Below are 24,596 nucleotides of genomic sequence, written 5' to 3' on the forward strand. Positions count from 1 at the left end.
CTGGCCCTGAGAGGCGTGGGACCCCACACTCCCTCTCCTGAGTGAAATGCTGAGACAGGAGTCTTGGGAAGGAGCTGGCCCACGGTTGGACTCTAGCCCGGGGACAGACGTCCTACTTCTGACCCCAGAACTGCATTCATATCGCTTTAAGTCTCCAACTGGGGGCACAAAATTAGTAACAAGTGCAAGGAAAGCTGAATAAGTAAAGCATTGCTGCTTGGCTGGCCTGGTTTGGGGTTTGGGGACATTCTCCCTGTGTCTTCCAGGACGACCTCAAGCTTGCCGTCTTCCTGTCTCAGCCTCCTGAATTCAGGATTGCAGGCGTGCACCACTGTGTCCAGCAAAAACTTACTTTTTAAACTAATTTTGTTTAGTGTGGGGTCGGGGCATGTGCTACCCATGCAAGAGGCAGTTAGAGGGCAATTGCAGGAGTTGGTTCTCTCCTCCAACCATGTGGGTTCTGCAAGGCAAACTCATCATCACATATGGTGGCAGATGTCTTTACTCACTGACCCATTTTGCCCACCCTAAAACCAAAATCAACCTTTGGCCACCACTACTCTCAGGCCTCTGTTGCATTTGCTGAGCTTCCTGTGGCTGCAATGACTCTCAAGACCCTCAGCACATTTGTCCTTGTAAGCTCACAGCCACCAGGGCCCAGTGTGAGGCCCTGGGTATTCTGGAGGCCATTGTTCAGCCCACACGGTAATTAAGGAATTGTTGTTGAGAAGTCATGAAGCCAGGCATGGAGCTACATACCTGTAATCCCAACACTTGGGAAGCTAAGGCCGAAGGATTCATGCCCCAGAAGCTCAGCCTTTGCCTCATCAAGGCATGGGGCGGCTGGCTAGAGTGTTATCCCAAGCCTTCTCTCCTCGGGTTGGCCAGAACCCGGCAGAAGCCAGAAACAAGAGTCTAATGTAGAGGGACAGTGGAGCCCACACAAAGGAAGGCAGGGAAATGTGGATGGCCAGCCCCACACTCACTCTAGGAAGCCCCACTCACCTGCCCCTTCTTCCAGGCAGTGGACTACGAGCTGAACCGCGCCTTCATGCTGACCGTAATGGTGTCCAACCAGGCGCCCCTGGCCAGTGGGATCCAGATGTCTTTCCAGTCCACAGCAGGGGTGACCATCTCTGTCACTGATGTCAATGAGGCCCCCTACTTCCCCTCCAACCACAAGCTGATCCGCCTGGAGGAGGGCGTGCCTGCCGGCACTGCGCTCACCACGTTTTCCGCAGTGGACCCTGACAGGTTCATGCAGCAAGCCGTGAGGTGAGTCTTGAGCGCGGCCTGACCTTGTCTGCCCCTCAAAGTGGGATCCAGTTGTCTGTGCCTCACAAAAGAGTCCCACGGTAAAAACCAGGACTCCCAGTACAGAGAGGATGAGGGGGACCATGTCCAGACCTGAGGCACTGGCTCAGTCTAGAAGCAACCTACCCCAGCGAGTCACTTAACAGGACAGCCTTGGGCACGCATGAGCACTGTCATCGTGTCCGGGCTAACGAGGAAGACTGTGGAGCCAGGGCAGGTCATGGCTTCACTGACAGTGGATGTGGCTGAGCAAGCCACTTACCTTCTCTCTACCTCAGAACACTGACCTGTAAAATGTAGATGATGAGAGCCACAGTCTCCTAGAGTCCTCTAGAATCTAAAGCCACCCACCACAAGGACAGGAGCCACTGTAGTGGCCTGGCCCTCTGTGGAAGGGGAACAGAGGTGCAGGAAACCTCCAGGCACCCTGAGGGGACTGCAACGCCATTGTGCTCTGTCCAGGATGCTGATGCGGTGGCCCTAAGATGCACGCAGGGCTGGCTGGGTGAAGAGCCCAGGGCCCTCATCTTGCCTCTGGCTTCCTGTCTGTAGGTACTCAAAGCTGTCTGATCCCGCCAACTGGCTGCACATCAATACATCCAACGGGCAGATCACCACGGCTGCGGTCCTGGACCGAGAGTCACTCTACACCAAGAACAACGTGTATGAGGCCACCTTCCTGGCTGCTGACAATGGTGTGTCCCCCTCCAGGGAGGCACTGTCATAGCAGTGTCCCATGTCCTGGGGTTGTGGGCAGGGGGAGGGGGTACTGGTGAGGGGGACCAGTGGCACCCAGAGGGAAGTCTGTTCAGGCAGCCATGAATCGGTGACATCCAAGACTGCCCCCATCCTGCCCCCTCCCATCATCCAAACTTCAGCTTCTCCACCTAAGAACGTGCTAACTCATTTGACCATGTTCCCACACACTGTTCCCATTGTCCTTCATTCCCTCATGGCTCCAGGGTAGTCAGGAACCAGGAGATACAGTGGCAGGCGGCTGCCCTAGCTTCTCAACTTCCCTACCTCTACCTGGGTGATGACAACAGATCTGCCATTCTCCAACACTGTTAGCTGGCACTCTAGCCAGGAAAGGCAGGAAGGCCTATGTCCACCTTAGCCCTGTGACTCTGAGTCAGAGCAGGCCTGACAGCTCTGAGAGCAAGGGAGGGCACTGGGCAGACGCTGGGCAGACGCTGGGCAGGTGTTGGGCAGGTGCTGGGCAGGTTCTGGGCAGATGCTGGGCAGGTGCTGGGCAGGTGCAGGGCAGGTACTGGGCTGGTGTTGGGCAGGTGCTGGGCAGGTGCTGGGCAGGTGCTGGGCAGTTGCTGGGCAGGTGCTGGGCAGGTGCTGGGCAGGTGCTGGGCAGGTGCTGGGCAGGCACTGAGAAGGTGCTGGGCAGGCGGCACAGAGAAAGAGCATGAGGAAAGGAGCAGGAAGGATAATGGGTCATGCTGAAGAAGTCAGTGCAGGTTCTTGTAAACGGATTTTTCTTTGGGCCACCAGCTCACAAAAAAACAACATGGAGACCTATATTAATTATGAAAGCTCAGCCTTAGCTTAGGTGTGTTTCTAACTAGTTCTTATAACTTAAATAACTCATTTCTATTAATTTACTTTCTGCCTCATGGCTTTATTACCTCATCTCTGTAGTGCCCATCATGCTTGCTCTGTGTCTCCTGGCATTTCTGCCTTCTTCCCAAGTGTCCTCCCTGCCCAGAAATCCTGCCTAACTATTGGGCATTCAGCTTTTTTTTTTTTTAAAAAAAAAAAAAAAAGATTTATTTATTTATTATGTATACAGTGTTCTGTCTGCATGTATCCCCGAAGGCCAGAAGAGGGCACCAGATCTCATTACAGATGGTTGTGAGCCACCATGTGGTTGCTGGGAATTGAACTCAGGACCTCTGGAAGAACAGCCAGTGTCCTTAACCTCTGAGCCATCTCTCCAGCCCCGGCCATTCAGCTTTTTATTAAACCAATCAGAGTGACACATCTTCACAGTGTACAAAACGAGTTCTCTTGAGGTTCTGAGGGCTATGGACCAAATACAGGAGCCTATGGCCCAGAGGCCTCTTTCAAGACCCAAAGCACTCTGAAGTCTAGCTGAGCACTCTCATGGCCTCCGTGTGGTGTAAAGGAGATTCTGAACAGAGATCAGTCTAACACCATTGCTCCTGGGAAGAGCCCTGGCCTCTCTGGGCCTCAACTTCCCCCTTGACAGAATGAGAGCCACAATTGCTCACGGGTGTGGATATCGCTCTATATAAATAAAACACTGGCCGGTGACCAGGCAGGAAGTATAGGTGGGACAAGGAGAGAGGAGAATTAAGGGGACAGGAAGAAGGAGGGGGAGACACTGCCAGCCACCACCAGGACAAGCAACATGTAAAGACGCCGGTAAGCTACGAGCCACGTGGCTAGGTATAGACTTATAGAAATGGGTTAATTTAAGATATAAGAACAGTTAGCAAGAAGCCTGCCATGGCCATACAGTTTATAAGTAATATACGCGTCTGAGTGATTATTTTATATGTGGATTGTGGGACTGCGGGGCTTGGTGGGATCTGGAGAGAAGCTCTCCAGCAACAGCTCATGGGTGTGAAAAGCCTAGGAGTGAGCCAGAGGTCAGTGTTCCACAGGCCCCGATCACTGCCATCCTGTCACTTGCCAAGAGCCCACTAAAGGCCGGGCATCTACCCAGACTCAGAAGAGACAAGCATCACCTGGGAGAACTTGCTGAGGGCCAGGTGTCTACCAGAGATTAGAAGAAACCAAGCCCCTGCCTGGCAGAGTCTGTTTCTGCTGAAATAGCCGTAACTTCAACAAGACTGAAAGGGGTTTCCTCCCACATTAAGGGGTGTTGGAGCTGGAGGCACATGGTTCAGTGATACACCACTTGCCTAGCATGTGTGAGGCTCTGAGTTCACTCCCAGTACTTCGAAGGGGAGGGGAGAGGAGACATGTATCCAGGCCTGGTGATGCATACCTGAATTCCTGTTACTCAAGAGACTGAGGCAGGAGGATCACAGTCTCAAGGCCAGCCTGGGTTACAGAGCATGTTCAAAGCCACATCAGCAGCTTGGATGGAGAAATCTAAACGTGGTAGCCAGGGTGAGATTTGACAACCAGGCCCCCTCCACTCACACCACGACTGTGCTCTGCCATGGCATGGCCCAGAATGGATGCCCTGGGCATCACCACCGTAGTCTGGCAAACAGAAGGAGAAGCAGGAAAAGTGCAGTGTACACCCGAGTTCTCCTGGGGACTTCGAGGAAGCACCACACAGGGCCTCTGCTCAGAGTCTGTGAAGACCAGAACTTAGGCGCAAGATCGCATCGAGCTGGAAATGTAACCTCCCGGTGGACAGTGATAATCTGAGGTAACACACAGGGTTCTGGCTCTTCTCTTAGAGAGAACAGTGGGGGCAGCAACCCAACAGTCTCTGCCCTCAGAGACCGAGGAGAAACAATCTGGCATGGACATCTTAGTGGTGAGAGAAGCTGGGAGTACGTAAAGGTGGTGGGAAGGAGGAGAGGAGCCTTCCGCTGTTGGAAGGAACATGGGCAAAGGCCCCAAGGCAGGACTGTCCTGGTGGGTTCTCGGGGGAACGGAGCAGCTGAAACTTAAAGAGCGAGCACTCCCGTGGCCCCAAAGCTGGTCCCATAGCAAGTGACAGCAGAGAAACTCTAACCCCAACCCGATTGGCTGCCCCCAGGCCCCGCGGTCCTTATGGTCCACAGAGTTGGCTGGATAGGCATTGGAGAGATGGCTCAATGGTTAAGAGTGACTAACTGCTGTTTCTGAGAACCCAGGTTCAATTCCCAGCACCCACATGGAAACTCACAGCTGTCTTTAACTCTAGTTCCAGGGGATCCAGCACCCTCTTCTGGCCTCTATGAACACTGCACAGATGTGGTGCAGAGATATACATGCAGGCAAGATGAACACATAAAACAAAACAAAAATAAGTCTCAAAAAAAAACGTTGGCCATACAGACAGCCCTTGTTGAGGGAAGAGCACCTGGTCCTCTCATACAGCAGATTACAAGATGGCAAATGAACTCCAGTAAGCACGTAGCTGTGTGTCTGGCTGGGGACTTCACACATCTGTCTGTCCTATGTGGGGCCCTGTGTGCTCACCCCATCTGTCCTGCAGGGATCCCCCCAGCCAGTGGCACTGGGACCCTGCAGATATACCTCATTGACATCAATGACAACGCACCACAGCTGCTGCCCAAGGAGGCACAGATCTGCGAGAGGCCAGGCCTCAACGCCATCAACATCACTGCGGCCGACGCCGACATGGACCCCAACATCGGCCCCTACGTCTTTGAGTTGCCCTTCATCCCCACTACAGTGAGGAAGAATTGGACCATCACCCGCCTAAACGGTGAGCCCACCCAGCAGAGCCCTGGCCAGGCAGAACCAGGATCTAGGATGTGGCCCAGGACCCATCACCAAGGAACAGTGAGCCACATAGATGGAAGACTGTCTCACCCTCCCAGACAATCACACACAAGGCTGGGGATGTGGCCCTGTTTATTCCTGTGCCCACCAGGAAGCCGTTCATTTGCTCCTAGCGCCCTGCTGTTCTAGAAAGAGCCTAGCTTGGACCACACTGGCAGCCAGTGTGGGTGGACTGGCCCCTGAAGACTGCATCCCCTTAGGAGGAACTCCTTCCTGTTACTCCTATGACGGGGTGACCTCATCCTCAGGTGTGGCCAGCCCTAGGACCATTACAGCTTCCTAGAGGAGCAATGCCCACTTATGCTCCCACCAGCAAAACTGCCAACGCCTCATGCCCTTGCCAACCTGAGAGGGTGCTGCCCCGGGAAGCAAATCCATTCCTTTCTCTTGTCTCTGGGCTCCTGGTGGAGAACTTTCACACGTGTAAAGGTGTGGGTTCCTTTGCCTTTTTTCTTTGAAAGAGTTTTTTCCCTAATTGATTTCATAAAACTCTACACATTCAGGAAATCATCTCTTCATCCTACAGGCTGACTCTCTTTTTTTGATATGGTTGATGTTTTAGCTTTGTGTGTCAGTGTATGTGTGCAGGTACACATGTGCAGACACATGTGTGTGCATGTACACAGGAGGTCATAGGCAGGCTCCACAATTGTTCCTTGAGAGCTGTCCACCTTGCTTGTTCAGACAGAGCTCCTCTGACTGACCAGCAAGCTCCAAAGATCTACCTGTTTCTGCCTTCCCAGCTCCAGGACTCTTAAGTATGCACTCCATGCCAGGCTGTTTACATGAGTCCTGGGGGGCTAAAACTCAGATCCTCATGCTTGTGTGGCAAGAACTTCACCAATGGAACCATTTCCCCAACTCAGTGTCTTTAACTTAATGGCGTGGTGGTGGTGGTGGTGTGTGTGTGTACATGCATATGTGTTCATATGTGTGCATGATGTGTGTGCATACACATGTGTACTTCTGAGTATATGTGTGTGCTGTGTGTGCATATATGTACGTGTGTGCATGATGTATGTGCATGCACATGTGTGTGTGTGAGAGAGTTTTATGCTATCAGACTCAGCGGCTACCTATGGGGGAAGGAGAGCTGACCAATGACTTGTCGCTGCCCATCACTCCAGGTGACTATGCCCAGCTCAGTTTGCGCATTCTGTACCTGGAGGCTGGCGTGTACGATGTCCCCATCATCGTCACGGACTCTGGCAACCCTCCCCTGTTCAACACGTCCATCATAAAAGTCAAGGTGTGCCCATGTGACGAGAATGGTGACTGCACCACCATCGGCGCAGTGGCTGCAGCCGGCCTGGGCACAGGCGCCATTGTGGCTATCCTCATCTGCATCGTGATCCTGCTAAGTGAGTATGGGCTTCATGGGTGCAGACGCTCCGTGTCCCACAGACAGCCAGGCCCGAATGAGATCCAAGCTGCGCCACAGCCACTTACTTACTCAACAGATTCCTATCTCCTGGGGACCTCCCTGAAGTCCAACCAAACTCGTCCATACAGGATAAGAAAGTAATATCTCCCACCTTATCGATCACTCTGATAGAGGGCCAGCCCAGGTCTGCTCATCATCAGACTCTGCCTCCCAAAGGCCCCTGACCCTAACCATGACCCTGACCATGACCATGACTCTGACCCTGACCCTAATCCTAACCCCTAACCCTAACCCTGGCCCTGACCCTGACCCTTCAGGATGGCCCCCTCCTGGGCCTCCAATATCTGCAGGCCACTCTGAAGTGGACACTGGAGAAATGATAGTCCCTGTCTATCAACATCCCACCCAAGCCCTCAAGTCTCTTAATGGAGACTCAGATTATACATGTATCTTAGGACCAATCTGTAGCTAGAGTTTTCCTGCCTTGCCCACAGTCAGGACAAATCTTTGTCACTGCCAGCCGCCACCATGACAAGCCACATGTGAAGATACAGGTAAGCCACGAGCCATGTAGCAAGGTATAGATTTATAGAAATGGGTTAATTTAAGCTATAAGAACAGTTAGCAAGAAGCCTGCCACAGCCATACAGTTTGTAAGCAATAGAAGTCTCTGTGTTTACTTGGTTGGGTCTGAGCAGCTGTGGGACTGGCGGGTGATAAAGATTTGTCCTGACTGTGGGCAAGGCAGGAAAATTCTAGCTACAACAATCTCTAGCTGGAAATGGAGTGGCTCATTGGCTCATTGGTGGTGTCACATGCTCCAGTTGCTTCTTGCATTTCCCAGAGCCATGTGGCTCCCTGAACAGGATTAAGGGCTATGGGAAATAAGAATGCTTAGAAATGACCCTGATGCACCATCCTCTCACCTGGACAGTTGCCCTGGTTCACAGTAGCCCAGAAACTACAATAGCAGTCACGGCAGAGGGTCAACAGCCCGTCTCCTAATGACACTGAGCTAAAGGGTCTCCACCATGTACAAGAGAGAACTAAAAATCAGGCATCAGGTCCCCACTTGGACCAGAATGAGCCACATCCAAGACCATTCCATCTCTCTTCTATTCCAGACCCAGGGTTCCCTCTAACTATATCTGGTTCCAAGGCCTTTGCCCAGACAGTCAGGGTGGTGTCATCTTTATGTGGGATCAGAAACATCCACACTGGGGGGAGGTGACTCTGGAATGGGGGTGGAGTCTGCATTCTCCTCTGAAGACACAAGGGACAGGAATAGAGAATTCAGCAGTAGGCAGTACCCATGTGGAAGTGAGTGGACTACCAGCCAGAGAGGGAGCCTGGGTCCCTCTCCAGCTTGCTGAGTGTACCAAGCCAGGGATCCAAGTACAGACACCCCTGTGGCCCTGTCAGAGACTGAGGCATACAGGGGGCACATCCCTTCTCCCACAAACTCCTTCCACATGTCTCCTCGGTAACTTATCTGAGACACCAGCTGCACAGCTGACTCTCTGGACACTTGATCTGGTGGAGAGTGGCTCAAGGTTTCTGGTTTCTGCTTAGCTGCTCACAGGTGGGAGCTCCCCCACTCTCTCTCCAGTTCCATCTACAATCTGGGCCACATCAAGAGGTCCTCTGGCCACCACCTTGTCCTATGTTTGAAAGAAATGCTATCTGTCACTTACAGGGTCCTGGCCTTCAAGCTAGCTGCAATCTTTATTACACCTATAACCCTACTGTAGGATGTAAGTATAGGGCATAACTGTGCACATACCTGTAACCCCACTGTGGGGTGTAAGGACAGGGCATAGCTGTAACCCCACTGTGGGGTATAAGGACAAGGCATAGCTGTGCACGTCTACCCGCCTATGTAGATGAACACAGAATATACATGCATCCAACCATTACATGTTCATGATATGCCCGGACATGCACACATTTATATACACAAAAAGCCATGCATGCACACAGATTTACAGCTGTGCACATATATGCACAGACATGCCCACGTACGCACACACTGCTCACAATGTGGCCCCTCCTCTCATAGTCATGGTCCTGTTGTTCGTTGTGTGGATGAAGCGGAGGGAAAAGGAGCGACACACGAAGCAGCTGCTCATCGACCCTGAGGACGACGTGCGTGACAACATCCTAAAGTACGACGAGGAAGGCGGTGGCGAGGAGGACCAGGTGAGCCCCAGGTCTCAGCCTGCCTACTGCACTCCACGGGCTAGCAGGGCTCATTCTGGGCCTTTAGCCTCGCATGTCCTCTTTCTTATGGAAAGGTACTGTGTACTCCTTTCCAGAGGCACAGATCCAGGCGCAGGCTGCAGCCTCCCCTGTGTGTGCTCAGGCCTGGGCAGACTGCACAGGCTCTGTCTGCATCCTTCCAGCAGGCCTGTCCCCCTTCCATGCTCTTCCCTCTCCAGCCCCCACCCTCTGCTGCCCTGTGCTCTGGAGGAAACAGACCAGAGTCTTCCGGGGCCACCAACACCCACCTCCTGGACACTCCCAGTAGGGGGCTCTCTGATCAGGGTGGGTGGACTACACAGAGCTATCTGGTACAGCCAAGGAGGACCCAGCCCTTTCCTATGAGCACTGAGCGTGCAAGGTGGCAGTCCAAGGCTGCTGATCTGCAGGCAGAAAGGTCACCCGCCAGGAGGGAGCTCCAGGCCTCGGCAAAGCAGCTGGCAGGCACAGACTCCATGGCTACCTGGAGGTCAGGCAGGACTTGAGCAAACAGAGAAGAGGTGGATAGCGTGGCAAGGGCGGCCATGGGGATGGAATAGGGCAGTTGAGTGTGCTTGGAGACTGGTACAGTGGCACCCTCCGGGCGGGTCACAAAACTAAACAGGGGTGTGATCAGGTTTCCTGTTGCCCCACCTATTGCCCCCACGTTCCCGTTCCCCTGACTCACTTGGCCTCCATCCCCAGGACTATGACCTCAGCCAGCTACAGCAGCCGGAAGCCATGGAGCATGTGCTGAGCAAGGCCCCTGGTGTGAGGCGGGTGGATGAACGGCCAGTAGGTGCTGAGCCCCAGTACCCAGTCAGGCCTGTGGTGCCCCACCCAGGCGACATTGGAGACTTCATCAATGAGGTATGAACCTTGGGAGGACCTGAGCAAGGAGTCCCCTTTAAAAGTAAAATCTATCACACATACACACAAAGCTCTGCAGGGTCTGAGGTGGTCAGACTGGGTCTAGAGGCCAGGCTTGTCGTGAGGCCTTGAGCACATTAGCTGCTGACTCGGAACCTCTGAGCCCTCCCCAGATGCTCAGTGGGAACTGGAGCCATGTGGGCCCCTGTGCCTGCAATAGGGTGACAGGAGGAAGACCTGGTCTCAGGAGAAATGGCACAGGCGTCAGGTACAACCCTTGGACACGCTAAGCCAGTGCAGCTGGGAACGGCCTTCCGCCCACACTGGAACCCTGGTACCCAAGCAAACTGACCTGCATGTCTCTGCTCAGCCACCTCTGACCCCTGTCCCCATCACCACACAAAGGTGGTAACCCAAGCACCTCACAGAGCCGTAGCTGGGCCTTCAGCGTTTGGCTGTATTAAAGACCCAACAACAAAACCCCCACACCTAGAGAAGCTTGGTCTCTTATGGTCAAGCCAGGAAAGGCTGAGGCTGCGTGGTACACCACTCCCTGTCTCTTCAAAAGTCTTCGAAAAGGAAACAAAGGACAGCATGGCAGCATTGTTTTTATTTGGCAGTTGGGGGCAGGGGTCTGCTGTATTTGGAGTTTTCCTGCCTTGCCCACAGTCAGGACAAATCTCTCTCACCCACCAGTCCCACAGCCGCTCAGATCCAAGTAAACACAGAGGCTTACATTGCTTACAAACTGTATGGCCATGGCAGACTTCTTGCTAACTGTTCTTATATCTTAAATTAACCCATTTCTATTAGTCTATAAGTTGCCACGTGGCTCGTGGCTTACCAGTATCTTAACATCTGCTGGTCATGGCGGCGGCTAGCAGCGTCTCTCTGACTCAGCCTTCCTCTTCCCAGAATTCTCTTCTCTGCCTGTCTCACCTACTACTTCCTGTCTGGCTACTGGCCAATCAGCATTTTATTTATACAGTGTGATATCCACAACAGTCTGCAGAGGGAAAAAACTCGCCACCTGCCTGTAGGCTGGAGTAGCTATAGGGCAGAAAGGAGGGTGAAGGAAGAGAATGAGAGGTTCCCTTTGGGGCCGTGGCTACCCATTGCTAGGAGTAACCAGGGACAGTGAGTTTTAAAATGTCAGGTGACCTCCCAAGGCCAGCCATCCTCAGGAACAGTACACTGCGGGTGAGGAATCTAGAAACACCAGTCACTGTAGTTCTGGAAAACAAGTCACTTTTGTGTCAGGAAATGTCATTGCCCAAGCAAACGTGTGCCTGGCTAACACCTCTGTCACCCTCTTCTGCAGTAAAGCAAACAGAAACAGGGAAAGGGGCTTCCTTGGGGTCCAGCATGGGTAGGTGGCTTCACCACCAGGTCCTCAAGACTGGCATTTGAAATGGGGTCAGCAACACATAACCTCAGCCAATGGCAGATTCTCTTACATGATAACCCAGGTTGTGAGTCAGCAAACATCCAGAAGTTTTCTCAGAACGTCACAGATGTCACCAAGTTCCAAAGTTACCTGAAAGCCACTGTCTTAGTCAGGGATTTTATTGCTGTGAAGAGACACCATGACTGCAGCAACTCTTATAAGAAAACATTTAATTGAGGTGGCTGCTTACAGTTTCAGAGGTTCAGTCCATTATCATCATGGCAGGGAGCATGGCGGCATGCAGGCAGACGTGATACCAGAGTGGTAGCTGCAGCCCTACATCATGCAGGCAACAGGAAGTCAACTGAGACACATTGGGTGGTGTCCTGAGCATAGGAAACTCAAAGCCTGTCCCCACAGTGACGCACTTCCTCTAACAAGGCCATTACTACTCCAGCAAAGCCACAGCTCCCAATAGTGCCACTCCCTATGAGATATATGGGTGCCAATTACATTCAAACTACCACAGCCACTGATGCTCAGACATCATGAGCAACAAAATGTTTAAGGTCTGCAAAGCACGCCCCACCAACCCCCAACCTCCAGTCCACAGCCCATTTGTAAGTCATTCAGAAGAAATTACAGACAGAGAGTAAAGGTACAGATGATGAGAATATCACTCCCTTCCCAGGGCAGAGGCGGGCCAAAGCGGCACGCAGAACATACAAAGCATTCAGTAGATGATGGAGAACTAGAAGGAATGAGTACAAAAGAATGAAACTCCCAACTGGAGAAGGAAAGGACAGGGAAAAAATAAAAAATGAATAATAAAAAACAAAGGAAAATATCATGAAAAGAAAAAGAATGAAGAGTGTGAAGGCCAGGCTCAGGGGGTAGAATGCAGGCCTCAGAGCACAAGGGGCTGGGCTTGATCCCCCACTCTGCAGAGAATTGAACATGGTGATTCAGTCATCTGAACCACACAGTGAGATCAAGGCCTGGGCTCAATGAGACCATTTAAAAAAAATAGCAAGGAAGAAACAGAACATACAGTCCTGTCCCTTGTCCCACCTGACCCATATCCTCAACTCTAACCTAACGTTGCCCTATTCCTGATACTAACAAGTCCTAACCATAACCATAACCATAACCCTAGCCACATCTCAAAGCCTAATAGTGCCCCTAGCACAAATCATAACGCTAGCCATAACCCTAGCATACCCTTAGACGCAACCCTAACCCAGCCCAAAAGAAGCTTAGCTCTAATTATAGTCCTTGTCAAAACCCAGACTACTCCTAATCTTAGTTATGGTACAACCATAACCACATTTTGTAGCTAGAGTTTTTCTGATCCTGCCTGGACCACGGTCAGGACAAATCTCTCTCACCCACAAGTCCCACAGGCGCTCAGACCCAACCAAGTAAACACAGAGACTTATATTGCTTACAAACTGTATGGCCGTGGCAGGCTTCTTGTTAACTAGTTCTTTTATCTTAAATTAACCCATTTCTATTAATCTATAAGTTGCCACGTGGCTCGTGGCTTACCGGTACCTTACATCTCGCTTGTCATGGCGGCGGCTGGTAGTATCTCTCTGACTCAGCCTTCCTCTTCCCAGAATTCTCCTCCCTCCTTGTCCCACCTATACTTCCTGCCTGGCTGCTGGCCAATCAGTGTTTTATTTATTAACCAATCAGAGCAACGCATTTAGCATACAGAATATCCTACAGCAACATTCCTAGTACTAGCTATAATATAATCGTGTCTATAACCCTAAAAACAAAACTAACCTTAAATATAGCCTAATAAAACACTGACTCTAGCATGACCCTACCTAAAACCTAGACGTAATTATAACCCTTATGCTAGCCCTAACTCTAGTTTAGACATAAACACCAAACGCAGCCATAAGCCTAAGATAATAACTAACTCTAAAACCACCAAAACCAAACTCAAACACAGTGGTTCTCAATCTGTGGGTCAAAAACCATTTTGGAGTCAAACTGCCTTTTCACAGATGTTGCCTAAGACCATCAAAGCCCACAAGTATTTACATTACAATGCATAACAGTAGGAAATGTAGAGTTACAAAAAAGAAACAAAATAATATTATGATTGGGGGTCACCACAATATGAAACCCTAACCATAAATATAACCACACCCTAACCTATCCCTAACCATAACTAAAACCATACTCTAACCTATCCCTAACAATAACACTAACACTAACCCTAAGCCTAACACTAAACCTAACCCTAACCATAACCTAGCATTAACTGTAATCCTAATCCTAACCTAACCCTAACTGTACCCCTAACCCTAACTGTACCCTAATCATCACCTAACCTAGCCCTAACTGTAACCCTAAACCTAACCATAACCTAACTAACCCTAACAATAACCATAACCTCAACCTAAGCTTTGAATTAAACCTACTCCTAATCCTAACCCCAACTCTAGCCCTAGCACCAGGCCAAACCATAGCTAACCTCATACTAACCATAGAATAGCTGTGACTCTAATCCTAAACCTAACTTTACTAGTCTGTCCTTAGCATCAACCTAAGCCTCACTTTGAGCCCTGACATTCTAACCTGAACCCTAACCCTAATGCAAACCCGACCTTAACCCTAACAATAGTCCTAACCCTATAAACTTAGTCTTAGCCCTAATCCTGAGCTTAACCCTACACCTAACCCTGTTCCAAGGCTAACCCTTGGTGGGGCAGCACACTACACATGGCCCAGCCCCGTACCCAGCCTCATTCCTGATGTAGCTGCCGGTGGCTTTGAGCTTCCTGCCCTACACTCCATGTCTTTTTTTAGATTTACATATTTTATTTTATGTGTTTGAGTGCTTTGCCTGCATAGATGTCTGTGCACCGAGTGTGTACAGCACTCACAGAGGTCAGAAGATGGGGTGAGTCCCCCAGAACTGGAGTTACAGATGGCTGTGAGCGGCCATGTGGTGCTGTGAGAGCAACAAGTGCTCTCGCCCACTGAGCCACCCATCTCTCAAGCCCTTGTGTCTGCTCTTATGAACACACCTCCTTATTTGGTCCTTGGAAACACCCTGCAGACAAACAAACACATGCAGCAAGTATTGAGTACCTACTGTATGCAAGATCCTGCCCTCCTTCCGCCCGCTTGTGTGGGTCTCCTCTGTCTGTCGGATCACTGGGCTGACTGTACACACTCCACCCTAACCGCTCGTCTCTATGATCCCCAGGGACTCCGAGCTGCTGACAATGACCCCACAGCACCCCCCTATGACTCTCTGCTTGTCTTCGACTATGAAGGCAGTGGTTCTACCGCAGGCTCCGTCAGCTCCCTCAACTCCTCCAGCTCCGGGGACCAAGATTACGACTATTTGAATGACTGGGGGCCCCGGTTCAAGAAGCTGGCAGACATGTATGGGGGTGGTGAGGAGGACTAGCCAACCTCACCTCTCCCACCGACATGAGAAGGGCGAGCAGCGGGACTGAGCAGAGGCGCCAGAGTCCTCCTGGTGTCAAGAGGCTCCTCCCCCACTGCCGCCCCCCCTCCGCGTGGAGCTGCGCAGTAAGGACATAAGCCGCCAAGCGCCCACCACCACTGCGCCCACCACCACCGCAGCATCTCAGTAGCCACGTACCGTGAAGGGAGAGCCAGAGGCACAGCCCTAACTTGAATTTCTTACAACAAAAGCACTGTTAAAACAAAAAAACAAAAGTGCCTTTTGGTACACACGACAGATTCTCTAACTCAGGAGTGACTGAAAGAAGAGACAGCCCAAGACCCCAGCTCTTCCCACCCTGCCCACAGCCCCTAACCCAATCTGGTCCCCTCTGAAGGCAACAGGCAAGGAATGGGAGAGAATATGTCTTTTTTTAAAGTCCTTTATTAAGGAAAAGAAAGGGGATGACATGTTTGCAGAAACAGTGAGGGTCCAGCTCTCACAGTGTCTCCTGGGCCCTTTGGGTTCCCCAAGGCTGCTAAGTGAGGATCAGACTTTCTGGTGCCAAAAAGCACTGGGCTAGCCCAACCCCAGCAGCAGAGACACTTCTGTTTGGACTTGGCTTTCACCTGAACTTGTATCCTGCCCCTCAAGATACTGTAAATAGCTGGGACAGGTGTGATGCCGAGAGACCACCCCAGACGGTCCTCACCCCTGTACTTGGCCACTGCCATGTCCACCAGAAAGCCTCTCTGGACCAGCTGTCATCCTCAATACCACCGAGGTCCCCTTTTGTTTGGTCCAGGACAGCGTGTTGTCCAAGAAGCCACAGCAGCCTGCAGAACCCTGGCACCACCCTCTACTCTTCAGGATGAGACCCTGAGGGATCCTGTTGAAGGCATAGCAAAGCACCCCTCAACGGAACCCCCAAATGCTCTCAACGTACTCCCCAGGCTGTACAGACAGCAGAGAGCAGCGCCTGGCCAGACTGTGGCAGCTGCTTGGCCTCCCTGGGCCCGTTTGGCCCAAGCTGCTGCCTGGCCCCATGAACTGCTATGATGTCAGGACCTATTCCAAGTGGCCGGTGAGAGACTCTCACTGTGCCCATGTGACCACAGATGCTCTGACTGGGACCCATGTTTCTGTTGTTCTCTGGATCTGGCGTTGCACTTTCCATGGGTAGCTTGACACAGGGCAGACTGGGCAGGGTGACCACTTCTGTAAGACAGTGAATAGGCTATGTACAAGGACCTATGGGAGATGGCAACGCTGGCCTTTTCACTAGAGGGGAAAACAGGCCATCTGGGCCCAAAGGAGCCCTGGGATGGGGCAGAACGGCAGGCACTGGAGGGGCACCCTGTGCCAAGTCAGATTCCTGGCTTACTCCAGGCAGTACGACAGGTTGAGAGTGGTGGTAGCTTGGTGTCCGAGTCTCCTTGGGGAGACAACAGAAGTCCCAGCATTGATGAAAAGTAAGTTCCTCCCAGATCCCCAGCCTATGCCTGCTACTAGGGGCCAGGATGACTTCCAAAGGGTACCCAGGAGATAGCATGCTCCCCAGCCAGAGGTCTCTAATTCAGGGCTCCTCGTGGTGTCTGGCTTTACACCATGGCTAGGTTCATCCCCTTTTCCAGACTGCTTTGGCCACAAAGACGCACCTGAGTGGACTCATGGGCGCCAAACTTATGGGTATGACCCATTGGATGTCAGGGTTCTTTCCCAAACCAAACATGTCCCCACTCTGAACTCCTGGACTTGAGCTGAGGCATACGTTCAGCTGTGTCCATTCTTATTCCTCATCTGGCTGTCCTAGGAGGTAGGATGGACAGGGGCCTCTGTAGCTTCCTGACAGTCCTCTTCCTTACAGCCAGCCAGGCCGACAGAGCTCATAGAAGGCCGGGGGGGGGGGGGGGGCAGGAGATAAGCTCTCCTATGCAAATTGCTCCCTAGGGGTCAGCAACCAATGAGGGTGGTGCTGAGCTTCGCATGGCTACTGTTAGGATTGCTATGGATCAGGGCTGGGGGTATAAGAAGAATTTTCTGAGTTTGATTTTGGAAAACCCGAGAATCGTGAATGTTCTAATGGAAGTGTGCATATGATTGGAAAGTGTGCATATGACATGGTAGTCATGGACTGTCCTCTGAAATCCCAAGGCTTTCTTGGAATCCTGGGATGGGAGGGACCAAATCTATCAGACATCTGGAGGAATGTCTCATCTGCCTCCACCTCCCCGCAACCCCCCAACCAGGCCCCTGTCACTGCCAGGCCCTTGCAGGATCGTCCATGGGGTTCCTACAAGCTGAGCAGCTTGTCCCTTTCAACACCCACTGAACACCCCAATACACCCCTGGGGCTAGATAAAGAGAGGGTTCCACGCATTCCCAGACTCATCTTGGAACTCTGTTCCAAGGCCAACACGTTAGCATTAGCGGAGCATTCAGTCAGTGTCAAATGTTTCTCTTCTGTAGCTTGTAGATACGATGCGTCTGTGGTCAGGGCCCAGCCAAACTAGGCTGGTGGCCAGCTCTGTGCAGTACGAGGGTGTGGTTCAGTTCCTTTGGGAGAAACCTGCACTGCTGTGTAGCTTGGAAGAACACCTGGTCATGGTCAGCCTCAGTCACCCTGACTCCCAGCAGCAGCTTTTCTCTCTGTCTTTCAGCACATCCAAAATGCTGGGCTTCCTGCCACCAAGGTGTCAGAGTCGGGGCCATTGTCAGGCCCTCGAGATGCATCAGTTTCCCCCAGTGAGTACTCAGTCTGTTGAGAATGACACCTCTGTGCTCTCGAAGGTAAACGGGAGGGAAAGTTTCCAGTTCCAAGTTGAAGGCAAAACCAAAAACTCAACGCAGAATCGCCCTGCACAGAGCGCCAGGTGCGGCAGCTCACACCGCACACTGATCAGGCTCTGCCACACCAGCCGGCCGGTGGAAACCACCTCCAGATACACCTGGGACGCACCTTGCTTTTTCTTCCTCTCCTTTTTTTCATTATGATTTATTTTTTGCATGTTTATTTTTGAAAATGGACAAATGTGTAGCAGCCCGCATGACACTGTGGTTGTTTTGGGAAAGATACTGGAGTATGATGTGTTCACACTGCAGCTCTGAGCATCGTGCGGTGAGACAGATGTTCGACTTTTTTTGTAATCGTCAACAGCACAAATATTTTGTATTGTTGTTTGTATCATTTTGTACCGAAAAAAAAAAAAAGGAAAAAAAAAAGGGTAAAGAGTCGATGTTTTCAATGTGTTTTTAGTGCCAGGCGGTCTTGGTTCCGAAGGGAACAGGAGCTTTGCGGAATTGTCGTGTCCTGGAGAGGAGTTGGGCGTTAGCACGCTGCTCCAAAGGAGTAAATAAAGTCCCCTTTTAAGTAGTCGGCCTCTGACGTGCTTGTGTTCGTCCATGCATTTCGGGATTCGACAGAATTCAGGGCCGTGGGCAGGCCCTGAGGGCGGCCGGTGCCAGGTGTGAGACCTTGTCATGCACAGTGGCTTGCTGGGTACCTGCTGTGTTAAAACCTGGGCTCCAGAAGAGAAGTAAAACCAGGCCCACTCCTTACACATCTGAGGCTCATGTGTCCTATGTGTAATTTAAATTTTTTAGGTTATAAATAGAATGCATAGTATGCTCATCAATAAGCACAATTTTGTGATACCACAGACAGGCAGATTTAGATTGAGAGCGTTTGTTGTTGTTGTGTTTTTATGGGGCTGGGGACCAAATCCAGGACCTCTCATATGGTAGTCGAGTGCTCTGCCACTGAGCCATACCCCATGTCCTAAACTTAGAATTCTCACAGCCAGTGTGTGGCACACAAGAGTGAACTGGGCTAGGCCTATGGCCTGCCCACCACTCTGCCTTCCTACCCTGGCACTGGCTGATGTGCAAGGAAGCTGGGCCTGCGCATGGATACACTGGTCCGCATGTGGCCACTGTGCCCAAGCATTCCTGCCCTCAAAACCCCTTGGAGTTTTGGACAGGTCCACTTTGTAAAAATAAAAAAATTTTTAAAGGAAGGATGTGGTGATATATTGTGTACCCTAATAAAGCTTTCCTAAGGGTCAGAGGACAAAGCCAGTTACTAAATTAGACATAGAGGTCAGGCAGTGGTGGCACACACCCTTAATTCTATCATTCAGAAGGCAGAGATCCATCTGGATCTCTGTGAGTTTAAGGCCACACTGGAAACAGAGCCAGGCATGGTGGCTCACACCTTGAATCCCAGTACTGGGAAGCACACACACCTTTAATCCCAGAAGTGACAGCAGGGCGGAGAAAGGTATATAAGGGGTGAGGAAACAGGAACTAAGGCAGTTCAGCTGAGACCCTTTCGGGTGAGGACTCAGATTTCAGTCAGAGGATTTGTGGAGTTGGTGAGGTAATAGGTGGTGGCTGTGACTTGCTCTGCTTCTCTGATCTTTCAGCTTTTACCCCAATATCTGGTACCGGGTTTGTTATTAAAAGACCATCTAAGATTCGAACAACAGAAGGAAAAGGAAAAAGAAAGAAAACAAATGAATCTTTAGGGGGAGCTTGGGGACCAGACTGAAGGCAATCTGTGATGGACACCAGGGTCCTGGAGCCCACAGTGGACTGAAGGGTGACTGCATGGCCCCCCAGGACTATGGATTCATTCCACTGTCATGGGGCACAGTCAAATCTGTCCTAGAGTGCCCACACACACACACACAAATTTGTATGTACACACACACACACACACACACACACACACACACACACACACGCCTCTATGCAAACATACACACATGTGCATGCACACACCTGCTCACATGCATATGTAGTTGTGTACATACATGCACACAAATAGGCCCCAGACACCAGCATTTTTAGTACAACCCATCCTAGCTATGACTGGCATCATCAGGAACCACAAGCCAGAGCATCACTGGGGCTGAATGCCTGGAGCGTCTCTCGCCTCCATGTTGACCTCATCTGAGTCCTCTCTCCTCTGCCTTACACCTCCAAGCCTGCTTCCGGGCCTCACTTCCTCCTCAGCTCTGCTCACCACACTTTTCTCCCTCCGCTCTTCCTGCTCTCCCTTCTCCTGCCACTGCCTTGTCCCAGGCAGAACTCTGCCCACCTTTAGAGGTGCAGGCTTCCCTGTCCTGGGAACAGCAGGCGATGAGCACACATCATGCCAGGATCTTATGACTACCTTGATGGCTGACATGCCCTGCTCTCTCCAGGCATGTTGCCAGCACCAGCTAGCTTCCACCAGCTGGGGCTGTCACTCTTGGTCCCCAGAGGGCAACGTAGGGAGCCTCGTTCTCTGTAGCTCCCAGAGCTTCCGGCATGATGTTCTATGAATGGGGATGCTCTGACCATCTTGACAGACTCCAGACCCATCCAAGGACTCCAGAGGCTGCCCTACTCCCGAGGAGTATGGGGAGGAGCAAGAACAGACTACTCCCGAGGAGTATGGGGAGGAGCAAGAACAGAGACACATCCACCCCTATCAGGCTCCTCTGCTAGCCCCATAGAACGAGCCATGGGAGGCTGGAGGCTGAGAGGGGAAGAGAAGAATGTGGCCTCCCTGAGGCCCTTGGTGGACAGGCAAGGGTAGAGCCAGCAGAGGTTCCTGACAGCTTCTAGCTCTAAGTAACACTCAAAGAGGTCTGTTCCCACACAGTACAGGGGCTTTTACCAAACACTTCATGCACTGGTCACCCACCTTCCACCAGGAAGACACAGTGTCACACCAGGGGACAAAGCAGGCACCAGCATGAAAAGCACACGGTGGCCCTGCCAGACACCAACCTGCCAGGTCTGCTCTTGGACTGGCAACCGACAGAACCGTCAGAAGTTAGCTTCAAGCATTTTGTTATAGCAACATAAAGACACCAGCACAGCACAGTGGACAGAACACCATCTGCACTCACCAGCCTGCAGCCAGGGCGCTATGTGGATGCCACACCAGACGCGGGGACTCCCATGTGTAGTCACATCCAGGAGACAAGCAAGCGTTCCTACAGCCAGGGCCCCTGGCAGCAGCGTCCCTGACTTGTCCGAGAACCAGATGCCTGGGCCATCATGGAGGACACCCACCCTAGTGTGCCTGCTGTTGGTTCCAGCCCGCGGCTAGCAGCCGCCTCAGCACTCCAAAAGGTCTTCCTCCTCTCTGTCTACCTGCTTCTCTGCTAAGCACAGAGCTAAGTGGTCAGCCTCTGTGTGTCCTTGGTTTGGTGTTTCTTTGTTCCCTTTTCCCTTAAGGCCCCTACTCACAGAAATATTCGTGCCCAAGCCTGTCTCCCTGAGACAAGCATCAGCAGGTATCCCTCCTTGGAACAAGCCAAGTGTCCCAGGTCCCTGGAGACAAGATGCCCTCTTGGGTGTCTGGCAGGGCCACCGTGTGCTTTTCATGCTGGTGCCTCCTTTGTCCCCTGGTGTGACACTGTGTCTTCCTGGTGGAAGGTGGGTGACCAGTGCATGAAGTGTTTGGTAAAAGCCCCTGTACTGTGTGGGAACAGACCTAAGTGACATGCCTACATAGCTTTGCTCACCAGCTGCTCACGGGCCACCAGTGGCCGCATCCAAAGGTGAAGCGCACTGTGGGCTGGACCAGGGTTTCCCAAGAGAAATCTGCTTGGATGTGAACTCACGCTGAGGCCCAAGCTTCCTACGTGCATCAAACCTCAGAGTCTCCCTAACAATACCAGGAAAAGGCCGGTAGTCCTCAGCCTGGTCTTGGCTGTAGACTCGGAAGGGCACAGGCCTCCGCTCCAACTCTTCCTGGCTTGGTAAACCAGGGTTCAGCGGCAGCAACCCCACCTGTAGCCAGGCCCTTTGCCAGCAGCTCAGTAATGGTGAGACCTGGACCAGGACATGTCACATGTTCCCACAGGAATTGCCTGATGCCCACGGGTCGCTCTCTTCTACCTCTGGCCCCTGACACTCCAGCCTTCCCAGCTAGAGTACCTCCTCAGCATCTTGCCACCTGGGCCTCACCTTCCTGGGTAGCGTGGGACACTCCAAGGGCAGGGACAAGGTTCTCTCCTACCCGACTCCCTGGGGCAGACTGAGCACCACTGAAGAAAGAAACACATGTAGCTTTCCCTGAGAGGCTCCTGGTGAGTACAAGCCAAAAGAAGAGCAGCAGGCATCTGCTTCAGGATGGTAACCTGCAGCCTAGTTCCAAGAAGCACAAGTAGACGTGTAACTCAGGGCGTCGCAGAGCTAGGCTCACCTGCTTCTCCCTTCCATGTGGGCAAGCCTCTGATTCCCACAGTGGGAACCATCACTGGCTTTGGGTTGCTCAAGCTTTCCGACTGACCCAGGTGCTGCTGGAGGGCTTCTCTCCAGGTTCCACCAAGCCCCGCAGTCCCACAATCCACGTATAAAATAATCACTCAGACACTTATATTACTTATAAACTGTATGGCCATGGCAGGCTTCTTGCTAACTGTTCTTGTATCTTAAATCAACCCATTTTTATAAATCTATACCTGCCACGTGGCTGGTGGCTTACCGGCGTCTTTACATGCTGCTTATCCTGGCGGTGGCTGCAGTGTCTCCCCCTCCTTCTTCCTGTTCACTCAATTCTCCTCTCTCCTTGTCCCGCCTATACTTCCCGCCTGGTCACAGGCCAGTGTTTTATTTATATAGAGCGATATCCACAGCACCCAGTCACGTGTTCTCTCCCTGCAGCAGCTCACACTATCATAGCCTCACGACTGTACCTTGCCACATGAACCCACAGAGGCTAGGCCCTGGCTGGGGAGAGAGCTCAGCGAGTCTGAGAAATCTGCCCCCCCAGGGCCAGCTACTGGGAAATGACACCTCAAACTCAAGCCCCCAGACCAGTCTCTCCCTGAAGACATACCCTTCCTCGAAAAAATGGCTCATTCTAGGTTCCTAGGGCAGAGAGCTCAGACCTGGACACCCAACAGGCAACACCTTCCTCCATCTCAGGAAAAAGGTCACTTCTGACCACACACAACCTTTGCTTGGATACAAGTTTGCATTCACAATGACATGCATAACAACAACAAAACAAAAAAATCACTCACACAGTTAATTACGGTGCAACTGATAATTGCAGGAACAATTAGCCATGTGTTCATTTTGAGGGTGCTGAGCAGCTAATGACATTTACAGCTAGGCAACTGCTCTAGCTGGGAAGAACAAGGGGGGCACACTCCTGCAACCAGCCTCCAGAGGTGCAGCCACAGGATGGAGATTGAGCTGGGGATCCCAGCTCCAAGGCAGAGGACATGTTGGCCTAGAGGCAGGGTCTGGCAAAATGATCTATAAAGTCCAGCTTAGGCCTTTTTCTGGAAGCCCAAAGGCTCTTAGATCTCTTCCTCAGACAGAAGTCTCTGTCCTCTTCTGCTATGGATGTGGGAGACTCAGAGCCACCACTCCACAGAACTGCCCTGGACACAGGCCACCTAACTGGTATTGACCTCAGAGGCAGCCATGGACAGACTCAGCTGCAGCATATGTGGCCTGGTCCAGCCACCTCAGAAACTGCACACTCACTGACGTGCACATGTACACACACATATACACACATTCTGCCCTCCTCAGCCTATCACAGGCCGTCAGGCACTATTTGAGATATTCTCATGGCTGAGAGGAGCAGAGGGAGGCACCAGGACCTCCATCTGAACAGCCCTTCCTTGCAGGGCCCAGCTATGCCCAAGACATCTATGTGGGCTTGAGTCACACAGAATCCTCTATGGGAAGACCTTCTGGAGTCCCCGTTGAACAAAATTTCCACTCTATATATTGAGCATTACAAATTGAGATTTTTAAAGATCACTCTTTGAGGAGCTGGAGAGATGGGTCAAAGGTTAACGGTGTTGGGGGCTGGGGAGATGGCTCAGCAGTTAAAGGCACATGTTGCTCTTGCAAAGGACCAGGGTTCAAGCCCCAGTGCCCACATGGTGGCTCACAAACATCTGTAACTCTAGGTCCAAGGGATCTGACACCCCCTTCTGGTCTCCACAAGTACTGCACACATGTGGTGCACAGACATACATGCAGAAAAAACACCCATGCACATATTTTTGGGGAGGGTGGTTTCAAGATAAGGTTTCTCTGTGTAGCCCTGGCTGTCTTGGAACATACTCCATAGGTCAGGCTGGTCTCAAACTCAGAGATCCATCTGCCTCTGCCTCCTGAGTTCTGGAATTAAAGGTGTATAAAACCATCACCTGGCTAAATTTTTTTAAAATATATTTTTAAAAAGAGATCAGTCCTTCAAACCTCATGATCCTTTTGTCTCGGTCCTCACATACTTCTGGAAAAAAAATCACAGAAATAGCTTTGAAGAAATGGCCTGTGGTAATTTGAATGTAACTAGCCCCCATAAGCTCATGGGGAATGGCACTATTAGGAGGTGTGGCTTTGCTGGAGTGGGTGTGGCCTTGTTGGAGAAAGCAAGTCACTATGGAGGGGAGGGCTTTGAGGTCTCATATGTGCTCAAGCCACACCCAGTGTCTCAGTCCACTTCCTGTTGCCTGCGCAAGATGTAGAAC

The 24,596-nt window shown here is 51.6% G+C and overlaps 1 protein-coding gene across 1 annotated transcript in view; it reads left to right on the forward strand.

Moving 5' to 3' along the window:
* The window catches only part of Cdh4 (cadherin 4), a 484,625-nt gene extending 466,300 nt beyond the window's left edge, over positions 1 to 18,325 (forward strand). Inside the window, exons 10-16 of the mRNA XM_042276920.2 lie at positions 1,022 to 1,275; positions 1,867 to 2,009; positions 5,471 to 5,704; positions 6,909 to 7,142; positions 9,225 to 9,364; positions 10,109 to 10,273; positions 14,890 to 18,325. Coding sequence (XP_042132854.1) covers positions 1,022 to 1,275; positions 1,867 to 2,009; positions 5,471 to 5,704; positions 6,909 to 7,142; positions 9,225 to 9,364; positions 10,109 to 10,273; positions 14,890 to 15,096 — 1,377 coding nt within the window. The 3' untranslated portion in view covers positions 15,097 to 18,325. The remainder of the gene's footprint in view (positions 1 to 1,021; positions 1,276 to 1,866; positions 2,010 to 5,470; positions 5,705 to 6,908; positions 7,143 to 9,224; positions 9,365 to 10,108; positions 10,274 to 14,889) is intronic.
* The last annotated feature ends 6,271 nt before the right edge of the window (positions 18,326 to 24,596 follow it).

Source organism: Peromyscus maniculatus, chromosome 4, assembly GCF_049852395.1.
Source record: "Peromyscus maniculatus bairdii isolate BWxNUB_F1_BW_parent chromosome 4, HU_Pman_BW_mat_3.1, whole genome shotgun sequence".
NCBI classification, from domain to species: Eukaryota; Metazoa; Chordata; class Mammalia; order Rodentia; family Cricetidae; genus Peromyscus; species Peromyscus maniculatus.